Source organism: Passer domesticus, chromosome 3, assembly GCF_036417665.1.
Source record: "Passer domesticus isolate bPasDom1 chromosome 3, bPasDom1.hap1, whole genome shotgun sequence".
NCBI lineage: Eukaryota > Metazoa > Chordata > Aves > Passeriformes > Passeridae > Passer > Passer domesticus.
In genome coordinates, this window is record NC_087476.1 from 45,348,160 (window position 1) to 45,367,344 (window position 19,185).

At 44.9% G+C, this 19,185-nt stretch overlaps 1 protein-coding gene across 1 annotated transcript in view; it reads left to right on the forward strand.

Moving 5' to 3' along the window:
• FOXO3 (forkhead box O3) overlaps window positions 1-19,185 on the forward strand; it is an 88,231-nt gene that overhangs the window by 58,136 nt on the left and 10,910 nt on the right. The window contains exon 2 of the mRNA XM_064412861.1: window positions 14,779-16,213. Coding sequence (XP_064268931.1) covers window positions 14,779-16,179 — 1,401 coding nt within the window. The 3' untranslated portion in view covers window positions 16,180-16,213. The remainder of the gene's footprint in view (window positions 1-14,778; window positions 16,214-19,185) is intronic.

Sequence of the window (19,185 nt, forward strand, 5' to 3'; positions counted from 1 at the left end):
TCAAATGTTCATAAGGCTCCATCTGGTTAGTGCCAGTGCGTCTTGGCATTCACTCCCTGCCCTGTCTGCATTTAAAAGGGGGTGCTTGTAGTTTTAGTCTTCATTTTACTTTAGTTGATATCTAAACATGCAAACACTGTCTTTGTGGTTTTGGGCAGCAGAAGGGGGCTGAATCTCAGGCAGCCTGAGGTACAATCCTGGACAAATCCTGGTACAATTTACATGGCTGCAAATAGCATTGTGCTGAATTCCAGCAATGTCCTAATTCCATGGATGAAGTGGGGGACAGAGAGGGGCACGGCAAAAGAAAGCATTCTGTGTTCGATGACTGGTGTACCAGAATGATGGGGTAGGGTTGAAGCACTGAGGCATTTTATGGTGTCACAATTCCCAGGGACTCTTTCCCAAGCATGTACACTGTCCCTGTATATAGCAGCAATCCAGAGCTAATTGACATGTAAGCGCCACGGGGGAGTAAAGTTATTTGACGTTATTAAAGTTATTTTGTCTTTCACCAAGTGAAAAAATCCAGAGTTATCCAGGTGGAAAAAAAAAGAGGAGGAAAAAAACAGCAGACTACCAAACTGTGACTTGTTCAGACTAGCTTGTGAATGTATCTTGAGGTCATCTATCCTGAAAACCTTTGAAATTTGAAGACTGTGGACTCTTGTCTCTTGGCACTCTGCCGATTCCTTCTCCTCCTCCTAGCAGATTCTGCCTAACAGTTGCCCTTTTTTTCCACTTTTAAATATCCTGAATCACAGAGCTTGCTCGTTTTCTTCATTGAGGTCTAAGCCCTTAAGGACTGTGTTGAAGTAATGAAGAGGACAGCATGTACTGGATACTGGAGCCAAGGGAGAGGGAGTGTGGGCAGAGGGAAGAGATGACCCTGCTTCCAGGCTTTGGTCCTAATCCTGCAAACTTTTTCTCATGTGAAGAGTCCTGCAGAGGTCAGCCAGACATTCTGCACGAACAGCGACTTATTTGCTATTTGGCATCATGCTCGAATTATGCTTAAAGTAGTCAAAAAAACACGGTCAGAGTTTGTGATAAGGCGTGGAGGGGGTGCTTTGAGCCAGCTCAACAGGGAGTCTGCTGAAGACATGCATGGGATTAATTAAATAGAAATTTTGTGTGTTTGGCAAGCGTGGCTGGGTTTGGCTAAACTCTAGGACTCAGAGAAAGTGCCTCCCTAAAAAGAATATATAAATGCAGTGCCACAAGTGTCCAGTGTGTGCTCTCTGGCATTGCCCTCAAGAAGGAAGGTTAGCACATGATCTTTCCAGGAATTATCTGCCCAGGTGGCCCAGTTCCTTGCATGCCAGTATCTTGTGCACTCCTGTGTTTGGCTATCAGATCAGGAGGCAGCGTTCTGAACCACCCCATGATCATGTTGCATTCGTGATTACATTGTTGGCTCTTGCAGTGGGAACCATTCGTTGGGGCCTGAAGGTGCAAAAGCAGCTCTGCTGGTGCAGCCCTGATCCAGGGCTATTGCTGGCAAACATGACCTTGGATAAGCAAGCAAAAATTTCATCCTGTTGTGCTCTAAAACCTTATGACTGTATATAGGGTCTCCTAACACAGAAGGCCTTGTCAGTTGATTTTGTGCAGAATTAGTTTCAGTTCTTACTTTTCTGCTGAACAGATATTTTCTAGAGTATGCATATATTTCTTAACTACTTCACTAAAATGCATATTACTAAAATGCAGCTTGCGACATGGAGTCCAAAGTGCCCAACACTTCTGTGGTGTTGGTGAAAAGATCCTCCTCTGTACACAGAGCCTTAAGGTTTCTTGCCATCCTGACTTTAATTGCATTTGACACACTCATTTAAGGGCAGTGGGGCAGGGAGGGGACACAACACTTCAGTGGGAGTTAAACAAGAGGACCCCAAGTGCTGCCTGCTGCAGCTCATGCAGGCAGAGTGCCATGGGGCAGCAGCTGATGGAGATGGCAGCTGCTCCCTCCTGCGCCTTCCCCCTGTGCTGACAGCATAGCTGTTTGTCCTGGTGAATCCTTGGGTGGCTATCACAACCTGTCTCCCCAAAGACCAGAGAAAGGCCAGGCTGCTCCCAGCCTCTTCCTCCTTATTTATGTGTCACAGGAGGAAAAAACCTAGATGGTGATAGGGTGTTTGGGGTCATCCTGTTGTAGTCACAATGATGGCAACAATTCACAGCTGAAGCATTTGATTTGTTAACCTTATAAAAATATGCCATTAAATACTGTATTTAGCTCCTCAGGGGAAGTAGCCTAGATTCTTTTTCATTTTCCTTTTCTTATCCCTATTTTAGCACTAGTGACTCAGCTGTCACTCTCCTGCGGAAGGGCTGCTGGTGTCATAGCTGTGATTGGATGGCACCAAAAACCCATTTCTGCTGAAAATAATTAATATGGTGCATTTTCACCTCAAAAAGAGCCTGTTACAAAACTACTAGAAGGTTTTCATTAACTTTTTCAAGCTTTGAAGCTTGCCTGGAACAAGATTGGAAATTTCTGTGTGTCTCCTTGTGTTTATCCTTGTCAACAAGGTAGAGTCCGGCAAAGGCTGGTGCACATTTACCCTACACATTGAGGGCATTCCTGTTCAAGCACACAAAGTAGTTAATATGCATTTAGACATGCAAAAAAGCCTTTGCAGGTGAGAATCTCACTTTGCAACAGGCACATGAGCAGATCCTCGTAAAGAGAATTAATTTCCACTAGCTCTGAAAAAAGTCAAACTGGAGATGAGTGTGGACTCTTCCACCTCTTTATTTTTTTCATTCCCCTTTTCCTGACTTTGATCAGAAAGTGGCTGGTTCATTTCTTTTTTTCTAGATATCCCATCTCTTCTAAACTTCAATCATGGTGGGGTGGGGGAAGAAGAAGGAAAGAAAAAGCACAAAGCTTAGTAAGCCCATTTTATATTTTGCATATTGTCTCATATTGCAAAAGTATTAGCAGACTTGTCATAATGTAAGAACATCTCAGGGTTCTTGGTGTAGTGGGTTCTTTCCCTTTCCAAAGGAGGAAAATATCCCCAGAAGTATTTGCCATTGCTCATTCTTTTTGCCCTCATCTCTTCAACTGCAACTTGAAGGTGCTTGTTTCTTGTGTACTTTGCTTATGAAAATGATACCTGGCATACTTAGGAGGCCTTGCATTCTTGAGCTGTGAATGCTGTGAACAGTGTCATAAGAAAAAGATGATGTACAAAGGCATCATCATTCTTAGCATTGTCCTTTAAAATTTACCCTGTGTCTTGGACATGTAGGTGTTGAAAAAGAGCTTACTTCAAGCAGTGTAGTTCCACTAATAAAACTCATCAGTTTTCCCCTAAAAACCAGATGTGGCCTGTGTCCACACAACCCATGTGAGATCTGGGTTAGTTTCTCTAAGAAGCAGAAAGTTATCTGAGAGAGAATATATCTGGAGGAATTGTAGGGGCATCTCAGAGTGCATACAGCTACTGCAACCTCAAAATGCATAGATTATGATTCAGCAAGTCAAAACTTTGAATTTTCTGGGGTATAAGATGGTGTCTGTGAAGGTGGCTCAAAGGGCAGGGAAGGCAAGGCTGGCGTGTGCTAGCAAATGAAAGCAAAACAAGTCTCTTGATTTTATTTTCTGTAGAATCTTTATGGAGTTAGTGCTTCTTTGTTGGTTGAGGCTGTAAACTTTTACATGCAAGTGTCTTCTACTGGTGCAGTCCTTCCCTCGCTTGGAGCTCAACCAGACTGCATCCTGTAGGGTAGATAATTCTTGTCATATTACCTAGTAAGTACTCTTGCTGTTGACACAGTCAAGGTCCTAAAACCCATTGTCCTGTGGCTCCACAGCTGCCTCTGAAAAAGGCATGTATGGAGCAATACAAAGACCCCATTGTGGCCCGAGTATTGGCCTCAGGAGGGATTACTCATGTGTACAGGTTCAAATCCAGAACATGAAAAGGCTCCTCCACTCATCATTCTGCTATTCAGGCTCTGGTGTTGGGGTGGGGCTTGAACAAAGCATGGAGTGCTGAAGCATTTTGACGCAGTCTAGCTTTAGGCTCAACATTCAGCACTTGGGGATTATGATTGTGTCGATGATGGTGGTCTTATTTTCTCAAATTAGGTAAACAGCTTAAAAAAAAAAAAAAGATGACTTTCATACTTGTGCATTTACCTGGATCGTGAGGTTTCTGGGATGGTGCTGCTGCCAGTTACGTGCGAAACAGGAATGTCCTGCTTGCTGCAGCAAAGGGCTGATTCATTGGCATTGTAATAGGTGTCATATTCCCTTTTGTCAGCTCCTCGGGTATATTTTGCCCTTGCAGTAAACAGAAAATAAATTTAAAAAATCCAGTAGAACCAGTAACATACAAGTCATCTGAGTGAGGTGAGGTTCAATGAAAACTAAAACAGTTCATAATCATAAGTGGGGTTAGGTGAGGCTGGGATGAATGCAGAGATGCAGAGTTTGGTTTGCATCCAGAGGAGCTCTCTGAAGCTGCCATGCCCTGGGAGTCACCATCCCAAAATCTGCCTGCCAGAGGATGAGATCTACCCCCATCAGCAGAGAGGGTCAGGCGCTCTCAGATGAGAACAGGAGGACAGGCTGGTGGGCCTGTTTGGTGGAGGTGCCCCTTTCTCCCCAGGACTCCCGAGGGTGGCTGGTGTCGCTAGCTCCAGGTCTGACCTGGAGCTGCCCAGATTTTAAGTCTGCAGAAAGGCTTTTTCCATAGGAAGGGGGGAAAAAGAATCAAGTGCTGTCAGCTTGGAGATTGCATCCAGGGCATCACAGCATGGGAACTAACGCCACATGCCTTGGTGGTGAGTTTCTGGGCAGACCTGGTTTTGGGACTGAGTGCCCTGATGCAGTGTATCAGTGGAAGCCAGATCAAAGAATGGGCTGGAAAAGACTGCTGGAGTAAACCCACTTTGCTGCTGTTCTTGTAAAAACGGTGTGGAGATGGATATTTTTGTCCACCCATGTCATCTGGCACAGCATGAGCTGTGTTTATGTATACAGAAAGCAAATCTGTAGGATTCTTCAAATATACTCCTAAGTGCAGTGTTTAAAGTATGTTCCCCAATGCTGAAGGAAAATACAGAAGTCTATGTAACCAAGAGGCTAGGGAGGACACGTGTTATTCTCAGGACGAAAGCAGAATACACATCAGAATACATCAGAAGGAAAACTGATCACTTTCTACTTTCAAAAGGCATTAATATTTTACAGCTGCCATTACGTTTTGAAGAGTGCTCAGGTATTTACTGGTAGCTATCCAGTCTGGAGTCATGAAGGAGATACCTGTTTTTCAAGTTGTTCTGTTCACTTATCCCTTGTCTCCTAATTGACACCCTGTCCACAGCAGTGCTGCAGTAGCTCGGTGGATATCTGGAGTCACAGCTGCGTGTTCCCACACCAGCTGCCCTTTGGGAGGCTCCCAAGGGTTTTTTGCCTGTAAAAGTCAGTGGGTCAGACCCACTGAGAGCCACGCTTAGGTGCATTCCCAGCTTCCCCCAGAGCTCAGGTCTGTGGAGCAGGACCATTCCCTTTGCCACCTCAGCTACCAACTGAAGCACATCATGTTTTAAAATGCTGTTGGTTTTTTTAAAAATCAGAGAGTATCTTCTGGTTCAATAATAAAGTAATTATGTGCTTAAAATAGCACAGGAGAGGGGTCCTGTTTCAGATTAGCTGACAGAGCAGAAATGCTGGGGGCTGGTTTGGAGGCTGCTTTCTCATGAGAGGGTCTCAGGTGCCTGTGCTGGCTTCTGAAGGGCTTGCTGCGGCCTGATCAAACTCAGTCAGGCGACAGTGTATCAGATCTATTCCTCTCATCAGTCACATGTTTGCTGTAACTGTCACCAGATTCACAATTTAGTGTGTGCAGCTCAACACTTCCAATTAATCCAGGCCGGGTGTTCAACAATCTATCATTTCAGAGCTAGAGCTTCGCAGGGCTGTGTGCAGGGCAGCCTTGAGCTTGGCTTCCAGGAGCCCTGGAATGCTGTCTCCATGCACAGAGATTTTGTTCTTCCCCTGCCACTGTGTGGTGGGAGTTGTTGCTGGTTTAGTTGCATTTCATAGAAAGTGTTAAAAAAATCAACCCATGACTGCAAAAGATTTCAAAAAATGAAGATTTATAATAGGTGATTCAGCAGTGAGAGGCTTTTGTGATCTTCCAAGGGAAGCTACTATTTTTAGTGAATTATTATAAGCAGTAGCATCACTCACATTTATTTATAAAGGCATGAAAGAACGCCCATACGTGTTTCTAAATAGTCAATGTATAGTAACAGCCATATGCTGAGAATGAGTAAAAATAGAATTGAGCACTCTGGCTTCCACAATGATGCGTGAGAGTTGTGCTGGGATCTTTGCATCTAAGAAATGAAAAACAGAGGCTTTTTTTTTCCTCCCTAGATCTTCTTTCTAGCAATACAAACCCAACACCTTCATGGTGAAAGTCTGCCTTGCACTAAAATTTAGGATAGAGGACACAGTCTTAAGGTACGTCAGGGAAGGTATAGGTTGGATATTAGGAAAAAATTTTTCACCAAAAGTATAATGAAGTACTGGAGTGCTCTTCCCAGGGAGGTGGTAGCATCACTATCTTTGCATGTGTTTAAAAAAGACTGGACATGGCACTTGGTTGCTATAATCTAGTTGAGGTGCTAGGGCATAGGTTGGACTCGATGATCTTAGAGGTCTCTTCCAACCTCATTATTCTGTGATTCTGTGAAAATTGCATTGTTTTCATTAAGGTGAGTGGTCTGGGTGACCACTGAGGTTTGGGAGGACTCTTCCAGTAGCTTCAGCAGCTGATGGACTGGGGCTGTGCTGACAGGAGTAGGTGTTTTTGTGGGTGTTACTGTTATGTACAGTGTTCAGGTAGATTACTCGCGTGTGCTTGCACTTCTCTGGGGGCTCTGTGGTGTGGAGGAGAAATGCAGCAATGCTGTGCTGAAGGAGCTCCACAAATAAAGCATGGTGTTATTTCCAAAGTTCCTACAGTGGAAACACTTCAAATGCTGGGGCTTGCCATTGAGAAACAATAGGAGAAAAGAAAGATGTTATCTGCTGGTGATACCACTCCTGAACAGAAATTACAAATGTTTTGCTCTGGCTCTGCAAAGACCCAGCCCTGTGTGTCCATTGCAGCCTTTTTGTATGCAACTCCTTGGCTTTAAGTTCAATAAGGGCAACATCTCCCATTTTCTTGCTGACTCTGTTCATGTCCCAGTCAAGCCTGTTATGAGTTCCCTTGGGATTTCACTTTACAAGAGCAATACCTCTCAGTAAATTCTTGCTCTTAATTAAGTTAAATCCTTTTATTTAAATCAACTGTGGTTTTGAGTTTTGGGCAGCCACAATATGAAGTAGGTGGAAGGGACTGAAAAAGGTGCTTCTTGACAAGGTGCCCTAGTAACCTCAGTGACAGTGCCCGCCTCCTGATTCCCAAATCTTATTCTAATGTGGAGTAGCATTGCCACAGCATGCAGAGGATTACACTTTGGTTTTTAGGGGATTTCCTATAGCAAAGGGGGCTGAGATACCTGGCTCCTGACACTGCTGGGGGTTGCTGGAGAGCTTGACCTTCCTGGTCCGCAGCTGCATTAAAGTATCAGCGTTTTCCTTGCACTCTGCTTCCCGTCTCCCAACACCCAGTGTAAATGACAACCAGCATGCTCTACTCACAGCAAAACAAATGTTATTTATTAGAGTCCTCATGTGGTCAGAGCATGTCTGACTGTAAAATAACTGGAGATTTTTCTGCTAACTGGAAGCGTGGTGCTCTGAGGCAATTTCCAGGCAGTGTATATTTTCAGCTAAGTTTTATTTACGTCAGCGTAGCAATTTGCAATATCACTGTTTGCAAAGAGTGAGGCAGAGGTTGTTTTAACTAGAATTAATTTTTTTTTACTTTTCTTACTTTTTTTTTTTTTAGGAAAAACTTTTAAGTCATGACTCAATTCCCATAGGTCCATGCTTTGAGATGCTTTCCTTTTGAAAGAGGAGGGCACAAAGCCCCTTGGTGGGCAGGTGGCTCGCTGCCTGCCCTCGTGGCCAGCGCAGCTGGGGCAGCGTGGTGTGCGTGTCGGGGAGGGTTTGTTTTCCCTGTGCTAATCACTTTCTCCTGTTGGAATTTGGCACAGCGCTGTGCCCCGTGTGCGGGACACAGGAGGCAGATCCATGTACTGCTCTCCTGTCTGAGCACGTTTCAGGGGATAAACCTTTTCTGGACTTGCTGTTCTCCCAAGGAGCTTAAATCCCTCAAGGCTCTACTCTTCTGGGGTGGGGGACAGTGGGCAGAGTGGAGGCCTCTTCTGGTGTTCTTCCCCTACCACCAAGGTCAGAAAACTCCTCTGAAGAGAGGATGAGGAGGGGAAACCACAGAACCACCCTTCAGATGTGGAGCTGACTTTCTTAAATCTGTGGAATATTTTTTTTCCGTTTTCCTGAAGGAGGGCGTGCGTGGGTAGGGCTGAGCCTGTGTCACCCCACATACGCAGGAGTGTGAGGATGGTGCCTTTGCCAGCTGGGTGTGAAGGGCTGTACCCTGCAGGGCCCTGCTGTGCTCTGGCTGCCTGTTCCTGCTGAACAGCTGGTGGGATTTTTGAGAGCTGCCTTGGGAGCATGCAGATGATACCAAGCATCAGGCATCAAAACCACTTTGGGTGTCAGGAAAGATTTCTTTTTCTGTGTGTAATTTCTTAATGCTTTTTTTGTCCTTGCAGCTTCCATACTTTAGGGCAAAAAATAACAATCTGAAACACATAATACTTGTTCTAGTATGGAAAAGAGGCATATCAGGACAACATGGCTGGAGAGATATTGTGGGAGAACTCTCTTTATATTTTAGTTCTTGATTTTTCTGTATCTGCAGAGCACCCTCACTACTTTATTAAATTATATACTTTTTTCTGGTTTGAAAAAACTCATGGGAAAGAGGAAGAAATTCTGAGGCCACTTTGGGACTTCAGGGTTCTTTGAGAAGTGTAGCCCTGCAGCCTTATGCAGCTAGGCAACAAGGGACTGTATGGAACCAATAGATTGGTACTTCCTAAAGATCAACTTCCCTAGGCTTGCAAATCCCTTTCACCTGGAATTCCTATGTGCATGCACACAGTTGGCACACAGTTTAGCCACTGCATCTGTTTTCTTGTTTACTTGCAACTGAATCTCCTTGGGGACTTGAAAGCAAACAAAATGTAAAATATGTGAAATGTAAAATGTGATTGTCCCACTGTGCTCTGCACTGATGCAGCATCCCCTTTAGTCCTGTGTGCAGTTTTGGGCACCACAGGATAAAAAAGACATTGAGCTATTGGAGAGTGTCCAAAGGAGGGCCACAGGGATGGGGAAGGGCCGTGAGGAGAAGCCATATGAGGAGCACTGAGGTCACTTGGTCTGTTCAGCCTGGAGAAACAGGGGGAGACCTCATTGCAGTCTGCAACTTCCTTATGAAAGGAGGGGCAGACACTGATCTCTTCTTTGTAGTGACCAGTGGCAGAGAATGGCATGAAGCAGTTCCAGGGGAGGGTTAGGTTGGATATCAGGAACAGGTTTTTCACCCTGAGGGTGGTTGGGCTCCGCAGCTAAGTGGTCACAGCATCACTCGTCTGAGTTCAAGTGTTTGGACAATGCTCTCAGGCACATGGTGTGACCTTGGGGTGTCCTGTGCAGGGCTGGGTGTTGGACTTGATGATTCTCATGTTTCCCTTTCAACTCAGCTTATTCTGTGATTCTGTGTTTCTGTGATTCTGTGAAAACTGGTAGTTGAAGCAAGTTTTGAGTTATTTCATGAGAAGGCACAGACGCTGGTCTGGACAGGTGGGCAAAATATGTTGGATTATTAACAGACTCCAGTTTCATCAACCACTGAATGCAAAAAAAGTAGGCTTTGCTTAAAGAAAATAATTCTTTTGTGAAAGCTGTCTCTAGGGGTGTTCACCCCAAATGAGACTTGTGTGACAGCATTTTGAACAAGATTACATAAGCTGAAAACTGAAATTCAAGTGAGCAGGCAGAACCATGGAGAAGCTGGACTCCCTCTGTTCAGCTGGAGGCTGATAAGCTGGAGTTATTTTCATGGCTTCTTTTCAGTGGTATTAGATCTGATGCCTTTCTCTGCTGCATGGCTACCAGACAACTTCATATGGTGAAGTGAAAACATTATATATGTTAATACAGGATAAAATAAAGTGTAATTCTCCCGAGTGAGCATTAGCAGCATTTATGGGTCTGCAGATAGTGTTTGTTTTTCTCCCACCATGTCTTAATATCCCACTTGTTAAACTACTGCTTTTGATTCTTAGCCCTAAATCTACAGTTTAGGAGCCCCTATCTGAAATTTGCCTCTCACTACAAAACATTGAAGGAAAAACAGACCAGTGTGTAACTTGGACTCATCAGCCACCAGCTGCAGCTGCACCTCATCTTGCTGATCTTCAGGCTTAAAAAAAAAAAAAAAAAAAAAAAAAAAGCAGGGACTTTTAAGAGTTAAGTTACACAACTCATTTTATTTTTAAAGCAAGTGGATTCCTTGTTGCGTTGTCGAGGATGATAAATTGATACCACATGTTGCTTCCAGACAAAAAAGACTCTGTACTGCAGTGGAAGCACTTGCAGCTGGTGTCTGAGTTAGTGGACAGGCTCCACAAGGTAAACACTGCTTGGAAGAGGCTGAAATGGGCACAGGGAGGGGGAATTTTCTCCATTTTAAAAGCTCAAGCGTTTGCTGCTGTTGTCTGACTGAGTCTGAGTGTTGAAATAATACACAGTCCCAGCCTCCTTGGGAGACTCATTCAGTTGTTTGTATCAGATTAGGGACAGGGCACTTTGGAACTGCTTAAGTGTCGTCTCTGTCAGCTTGCCTGTTTGCAGTCTTATCAAAATATTGAGAGAGGCTCGTGTAATTAGGACATGCTAGCTGATCTGGGGGGATTTTCTTGCAAGTAAAATGTAGCTGGATCCCTCGATGAGTATTAACCAAATAAAACACAGTGCAGTGGATCAACATTTGTTGAAGTTGAGAACATGTCCCTAAGTTTGGGGAAAGTGGTGTAAGCCCTGGTGTGGCTGCCCTGGCTGTTCTGGCCCCCAGCTCACCCCTTCTCCTGGTGCCATCAGCCTAAGCCAAGGGAGGACAGCAGCACTGCTTGCCTCTGGCACTGCACCAGCCTCTGCTCACACCAGTTCTGCCTGCTCTCTGTGTTCCTCTGCCCTGAGTCCTCCTTGTTTCCAGGGACAGTCCCTCTTCTTGCAGGACCACTTTCAAAGGGGACTTCAACCCAGCTGGTCTGCCCTCAGGGCAGTACATGATGCTCTAGATGTTATCTGCAGGAGCCTCAGTCTTCTGGCTTTCAGTAGAGCGCACGACATTCTTCAAGTCCAGTATAAATAGTAACACTAATAAAGGGAGGAGCTCATCATATTTCTTTTTTGCTCTGCTCGAGTGCAGTCCATATGTTGTACCCATCGGTGGTATCCGAGCTGTCTGCAGCCTGGCTAGCATCTCTCCCATCTACATATGGTCTCCAGGACAGATGATGGAACTTCCTTTATGGATTTTTTTAAAGTTTCTCATTGCATTTTGGCATGGAAAAATGTGTTAAGTTTCCATCATCAAGGCCTAATTCATCTCCCACATAAGTCAAAGACAAATCCCCATTAATTTCATCAGCAGTGGGTTTAAATGAGAAACTGTATTTTCTTTGCTTCCGCACCTCCTTTGTGGTTTGTTGCATGGTCATATATTAGTAATGCCCGTAGTTGTGAGCAGCAATTGTCCCATATATTTTCCTGTCTCTTAAGCAGATGGGAATATTTTCTGACAGCTCAGAAAACAGGTAGAAAATACAGTTATTTCCATTCAGATTGCCACCTGGTAACACAGTGCAACAGCCTTCACTGATGTGAGTTGTCAATCCTGGTGGCTTCTGTAGCAAAACTTGCATGAGAAAGGATAATAGGATCCAGCCCTGATTTGATTTGGCAGGGCACCCAACAGAAGGAGAAACCAAAAAACTCAGATACTGTTGCTGAAGAGGTTAGTGTGGGAGGTTACGTGAAAGAAGTGGGTTTTAAGGCAGTGTTTGAACAGAGGGTGGAGATGGGGTACACAAAAATAAATTAGCCCACAATTATGCTTAAGAAAATCTTCCTGCAGAAGAAAAGCAAAGAAAAACAGAAGCAGGATTGTAAGTGGCATAGTGCTTAATGTAAAGGAAAACAAACTGCTTGGATTTTTTATAGCTAGCAATTTCCAGTGCAGAAGGATTATTACATTCTTTTATTATTTGTGTAAAACCGACACTGAGCAAAAAGATATAGTAAGAAAATTACACATGTGCATATACCTATCCACACATGAAGGAGTCCTCATCCTGAAAGGTGCCTCAGTCTCACAATTTTACCATTTAGGATTTTTCATGGTTTTCCGCCAAATGCTTTCATACTACGGATACCAGCAGCAGAAATAAGCCCTTTTATGAGAATACTATAGGCAAAAACCTGTTAGCTGCTGGCACTTTGGCTGAGTGGTTTTATATCTGAAGCTGTGCATGGCACGCTGCTTATGCCACTTCAGGTGTTTCTCCTCTCTTAAGATTTATTTTTCGTTAGCAAGAGTCACGATGCCTTGTATTCTTATACCCAGCATTTTTAGGTGGGGAACAGCATGGTTTGTATGGCTTTTGAAGCCTGACATGGAGTTTGCATGGAGAAATCCCTGTGCAGATGTTCCCACGAGTGGTTGTCCATGGAAGTTACAGGGAGCGAGAGTGAGAGCTACCTGCAGAGATGCAGAACAAGCTGGAGTATCAAGAAAAGTTATTTTCTAAAAAAACATTGGTTCTCCAGCCGGTTTTACAGGGAGAAACCTGAGAAAGTAAGGAGTGGTACCTAGTTATTAGAAGCTAGACTGTTGCCAGACTCAAAATATTGTTAAAATGCCATCAGTTAAACAATAAAAAGCTTTTTCCCTCCTTAAACTGAAGAATTATTATGATGCAGCTCAATCCACCATATTTTGATGGCATGGTAGTCCCTCAGAAATGGACATGTTTATAGCTGAGGCACTGACCCAAACTTCTCTTGAGCATTTCAGCAAAGTCTGATCCGTTGCTTTGTGTAAATTGTTTAAAACATAACAGTTGCTGTTCTGAAGCGTGGTCCATATGATTTCTCTTTTCATTAAGTGATAATCACAACCACGTCTGCTGTCTGCGTGCGAGAACTTCAGGCATGTTTTCCATTTCACAATCTGACAAAAACCACAAAACAGTGGGAAAAGAAAGGCATTTTATACTGAAAAGAATTGTTTTTTAAAAAAGCTGGGCTGTGCTTCTTTACATGTATCTCGAGTTTATTTATGCCAAGCATCCGTGTTTCCTAAAGATGCAAATATTGAGGTGCTGGTGAATGATTTGTTGACTGATTCATTCTTTGCCCATTTAAATCTGGAGTTTCTTCAGTGTTTTGTAAATGAAGGGCACTTGTTCTGAATAGTGTGATTGTGTTATAGTCTTGCTGACTGTGAGTTTTTAAAAGTTGATAGGACAAATGTGATTTTATCCTTGTCATAGATACACCCGGTAATTGCCAAAATTTAAGAAAAAAGAACTCTACACTCTTTAAGCTTACAGGAATAGCACAAGGGGTTTCTCAAAGAAATATTTGATAGCTCCAAAAATCTTTCGGATTTCCACATGAGAAAAAAAAAAAAGATGGTTTACCAAACCTGGAAGCATTCACACTAACAAATACTATTTCCTTTCTTTGATCCATATTTTAAGCACAAGATCAGCAGGATGAGTGGAGTGGGATTTTCATCTCAGTTATTGTGGCTTAAATCCAGTGCTGTTTCTCAGGAAGTACCGTGGACTGGTTTCTCAGGCTCTTTCTGATTCTGGGATGATTATCATTGGTTTGAGCCAGTGTGGTGTTTGGGCAGTTTGATACTGCTGACTGGTGCAAGCAGGTACAATGCAAGAGCAGGCTGTGTGCAGGCTCCCCTGGGAGCCCTGTGTTCCATAGCATCCTGTACAGCACGGAGTATCCGGCTGTGCACAGCAGCTTCATCCAGCTCTGTATCCAGCAGCTTACGGGGACAGGGATATCATTGCATACTGTGTCACATCATGTTTTGAAGACGGTGAGGATACTATAGCGAGGGGACAGCTGGCCAGCTACTGCCGTATGGGCATAATTCTGGTGCCTCTAATCAAGAGAGAAAGTACGGCTTAGTCATGCACAGAGTGCCTGTGGGAGAGGAGCAACAGCACTTGCAGTTTTCTCAGGAATTATTATAACAAATACACGGCACACGTGCCCATGAAGAATTAAAAAGACATTTGCAGAGGCTGTGATGAGTGTGACTACCCCTCCAGCCAGATTTTTGCTGTGCCTTCGCACTTTTTATTTCAAGGAACTGATGGCAAGATTACTGATAATAATAGTTTGTCCTGAGTAAAAAGTAAGGGATAAACATCTAGCTCCTTTCTAGCAGGAATGTCACCTTTTGTTAGGATGAAGATTTTAGGAGTGTGGAGATGAGCACAAGGAATGCACAGCTAGTGCAATTTGGGGCTTGCTTTACAGCAGGATGCTACCGTGCCACTGTCACACTCTAGCCCTCCTATATCCAGCACCTGAGAAATTGACTGAGTTGTCCAGGAGGGTCCAATGATTTTATTCATGTTGGTGTTATCATGGGATGTTGGTTTAATGATTGAGATTTGGGTTGTAAAAGAAGTGGAGTGCTGGTCTTGATGCTTTATTTTCTTCCTTTCCTGCAGAATTCAATCCGGCACAACTTGTCACTCCACAGCCGATTCGTCAGGGTGCAGAATGAAGGCACCGGGAAAAGCTCTTGGTGGATGATCAATCCAGATGGCGGAAAAGGCGGCAAGGCGCCCCGGAGACGCGCCGTGTCAATGGACAACAGCAACAAGTACACCAAGAGCAGAGGGCGGGCGGCAAAGAAAAAGGCAGCCCTGCAGACAGCCCAGGAGACGAGTGAGGACAGCCCTTCCCAGCTCTCCAAGTGGCCTGGGAGTCCCACCTCCCGCAGCAGCGACGAGCTGGATGCGTGGACAGATTTTCGCTCCCGTACAAATTCAAACGCCAGTACGATCAGTGGCCGCTTGTCACCAATTTTGGCAAGCACCGAGCTCGATGATGTTCAAGATGATGATGCTCCACTTTCTCCCATGCTGTACAGCAGTCCATCGAGCTTGTCCCCGTCGGTAAACAAACCGTGTACTGTGGAGTTGCCTAGGTTGACTGATATGGCTGGGACAATGAACTTGAATGATGGACTGACTGATAACCTCATGGATGATCTCTTGGACAATATAACACTCCCTCCCTCCCAGCAGTCACCCACAGGAGGGATAATGCAGAGAAGCTCGAGTTTTCCTTATGGTTCCAAAGGTTCAGGGCTGGGCTCCCCGTCAAGTAGTTTCAACAACGCTGTGTTCGGGCCGTCGTCCCTGAACTCCCTCCGCCAGTCACCCATGCAGACAATTCAGGAGAACAAGCAGGCCACCTTCTCTTCCATTTCTCATTACAACAACCAGACGCTGCAGGATCTCCTCACCTCTGATGCTCTTAGTCACAGCGATGTCATGATGACACAGTCTGACCCACTCATGTCCCAAGCCAGCACAGCTGTGTCCGCCCAGAATTCCCGCAGGAATATAATGCTCCGCAACGACCCCATGATGTCGTTCGCCGCGCAGTCCAGCCAGGGTGGTCTGGTCAATCAGAACCTGTCCCATCACCAGCACCAGTCCCACAACTCCTCTCTTAGTGGCAGCCGTGCCTTGTCCAATTCCATCAGTAACATAGGCTTGAGTGACTCCAACAGCTTGGGATCCACCAAACATCAGCAGTCACCTGTCAATCAGTCTATGCAAACACTTTCTGACCCGCTGTCAGGCTCCTCTTTGTACTCCTCTAGCGTGAACCTCCCGGTCATGGGACATGAGAAGTTCCCGAGTGACTTGGACCTGGATATTTTCAATGGGAGCCTGGAGTGTGACATGGAGTCCATTATCCGCAGTGAACTCATGGATGCCGATGGGCTGGATTTTAACTTTGATTCCCTCATCTCAGCTCAGAACGTTGTCAGTCTGAATGTGGGGAACTTCACTGGTGCTAAACAGGCTTCATCACAGAGTTGGGTACCAGGCTGAAGGATCTTTGAGAACAGGGAAAACGGGCAAACAGGTCAGTGCCCCATAGACATGGTAAAATAATTGGTTCCTTAGTTTTATTGGAGTTTGCACCAAACCCTTAATAGTTAGCGCACACTAATAATAGTAATTTGGCTTGTGATGGCTTGCTGTGTGTTGGTATGCAACAGGCACAACCAAGAAACGTGGAGGTGTGGAGGGAAACGAGGCTAAGCTATAAAAGCTGCTCGACTGCAACACTGTCAGCACGCATCTGGTGTTCAGCGCCCTTCTTAATTTAGGCATGCAAAATGTTAATGACAAATCAGGCAAACCAAGGTGGAATATTTGTGGTTTTTAGGAATCACAGAGCTCTAACTCGTCTTCTTTGAAGTCGCAACAGATGGATTCCCTCTTGCAGCCGATGCCACGTGTAGCCAAGCTGTGTTACACAGGGATGGGCGAGGGGCTGTGCAGTCAGTGGAGCAGTGTTGCTGTGGGGGAGGAGGAAGAGTGTCTTTGCAAGATCAGAGCACTCACTTGGGATCAGGTGTGTGGGACAGATCTGGACAGAATCAGGGTCGTGCTGCTGCTGTGGCATAGCAGCACTAGCAAAGTTGTTTGGGTTTGTTTTTTCGTAAAATTGTATTTCTTGGCTAAAAAATGGTATCGAATGGAGGAGTTATATATTGGTGGGATCCTGATTTCAGGAACATCCTGGCCTACTTAATGTTTTAAGTATGCAATAACTGTTGCCTCCTCCCCCCCTCCCTGAATGGGGTAGTTATCTTTTTCTTTTGGACTCCTCCAAGAGAATATCTGTAGATTTGAGTTCTGACATAGGTGTTTTTCAAATGTTAGCTTCTTCAGATTAATTTTTTTTTGAGATTGATGTGTTTTTTTCCGTTGCTTATTTTCCACAGCTGGGGACTTGTAATCACTGTTTCTGTCATTCTTTTGTGATTCTTCGGGATCCTGCCCATACCTCTGCCTGCTCACACATACATATTCCCTGACTCATAGGGCAGGTGCCACACAAAGGGCCCTTTCTCCTTTGTTTATTTATTAGTATAAGGGAGTAAATTTCAAAATGTAGTAGGATAAAAGGTTAGCTATAAATTATTGAAAGTGTTCTATTAACTTCAGAATAGTATGTAGAGCATCTCAGTGGTGAGGTTAAATGAGGCATTCATTCAGTTTACAGCTTACTTCCAGCTTTCTTACTTTCCAGGTGAAGGACAGAAAGAAGGAGTCAGTGTCCTTTGACTTTACACTTGCCTAATTTGACCCTTTCATCTTTAATTGCATTTTCATTCACTGTTTCACAGTTAGATGTTCAAGAGGAAGCTTTGTGGTAGGTGAGCAGCAGTGGTGAACCTGGAGAATGTTCTCCTGTTTCCTGTGTGTACAGAGCACCTCAGGACACGTGCTGTGATCTGCTGTCTGTGAGGGACAGCAAGGCTGCCCAGGCAGCCTCCTTTCAGTCAATCTGCAAAGCTGCTGTGCTCTGATGGAGTTGTTGGTGTGCACAGTCCTTTCTCTGTCAGTGCAAGGATTTCCTCTGGTTCTTGCACATCTTCTCACTCTAAGCAAGAGCATTGCAATGCACAGCCAGGAGACGGGCTGTGGAGAAGGGCTGTAGAGGACACTGTGTCCCACAGACCCTGAGCAAGGCAGCAACTTGGCAATGCCAGGGCCACACATGAATTTTGGGGTTTCTTCAGTTCTGGTAGTGGAGAATTTAGGAAACGAAAGGGGGGGGAAAAGAGACTTGATTCAAAGTTGAAGAAGCAAAAGTTTGCAGCTGGTCATGCTTGCTGACCAGTTCTCTCTTCCTTCAGGTGCGTGAGCTGTTTGGATTTAAAAACCTTCTTTGCCCAAAGTGAAAAAAAAAGGCTGTAGGGACTTCATTGCTTTGCAACATCCAGCAGTACAGTCTGTCAAATAGGGCCTGGAAAATAGATGTTATTGGTGGTTTTGCTTGACACAGGCAAATAGGGCAGCCTCTTGCTTCCATAGCTTCGTGTGCTGCATGTAGGTAGCGGCCACCGAGGGGGACTTGTGTGGGCAGCGTGGAGGAGACACAGCACCCCACCTCCTCACTGATGCTCCCTGCTGCCTCTTCACCCCGGCCTCTGGCATCCGTGGAAAGCATAGCTGCCATGATCTTCTTCAGGCTGCTCCCTCCGAATAAAGGAACTGACACATCTGTGTGAGCAGAGTCTCATTGCAGAGGACAGATTTATTAAGGAGACAGCTCTCCTCGGCCGATTGCTGTCCAGTCATCTGTGGAAGCCTCTCTCCCTCTCCCTGACAAGTGGACCAGCTGCTGTGGGGTGTCTCTGGTATCAGGTGCAAGCAAGATGATTTCTGCTGAGCTGGTTCATCATGCACCCTTCCTCATCTGTTAAGCAGCGCTGTTTGAGAGTTTGCCTCCCTGTGAGCATCTCGTGTTTTGATAGGGGCTTCTTGCATGACATCAGATGCCATTGTTCTGAATTGCTTTTCTTGGTTACTTCTCCAATAGGGATCCCTGAATTAAAATCTTCTCTCAGCAATGTTCATGACCCCAGTAATGAATCTTTGCAAGCCCAAAGATTGAGGAATGCTTTTGGCAGAACAGCCTGGCAATTGCTTACACTAAATCCATTTCACGAGGGTAGCCAGGTGTGTTTTACAGGCAGGCAAAAATGGTTACAATGGATTACTGGTATACCTAGGAATAGTGAGTGCTGTGTTCTGTTAAAAATAAGAGAAACGTTGGAGTCAGTTTTCAGGAAGAAAAGAAAGAAGGCAAATACACAGGTATTTAATTTATACATACTTAGGTATAGAGAGAGGTTTACTTTGGAAGAAAATCAACTACAGTTTCTTCACAGGGAAATTAAAAAACCCTGCAGGAGATGCCACTGTTGCAGGTTTAGTGGCTGTGCATGTTTGCTGCACACAAGCCTGTGCATGGTCCCTGCAAAGAACATTGGCCAATCCCACCCCACCAACGTGTGCCCATGAGGCTGCCCAGGCCCA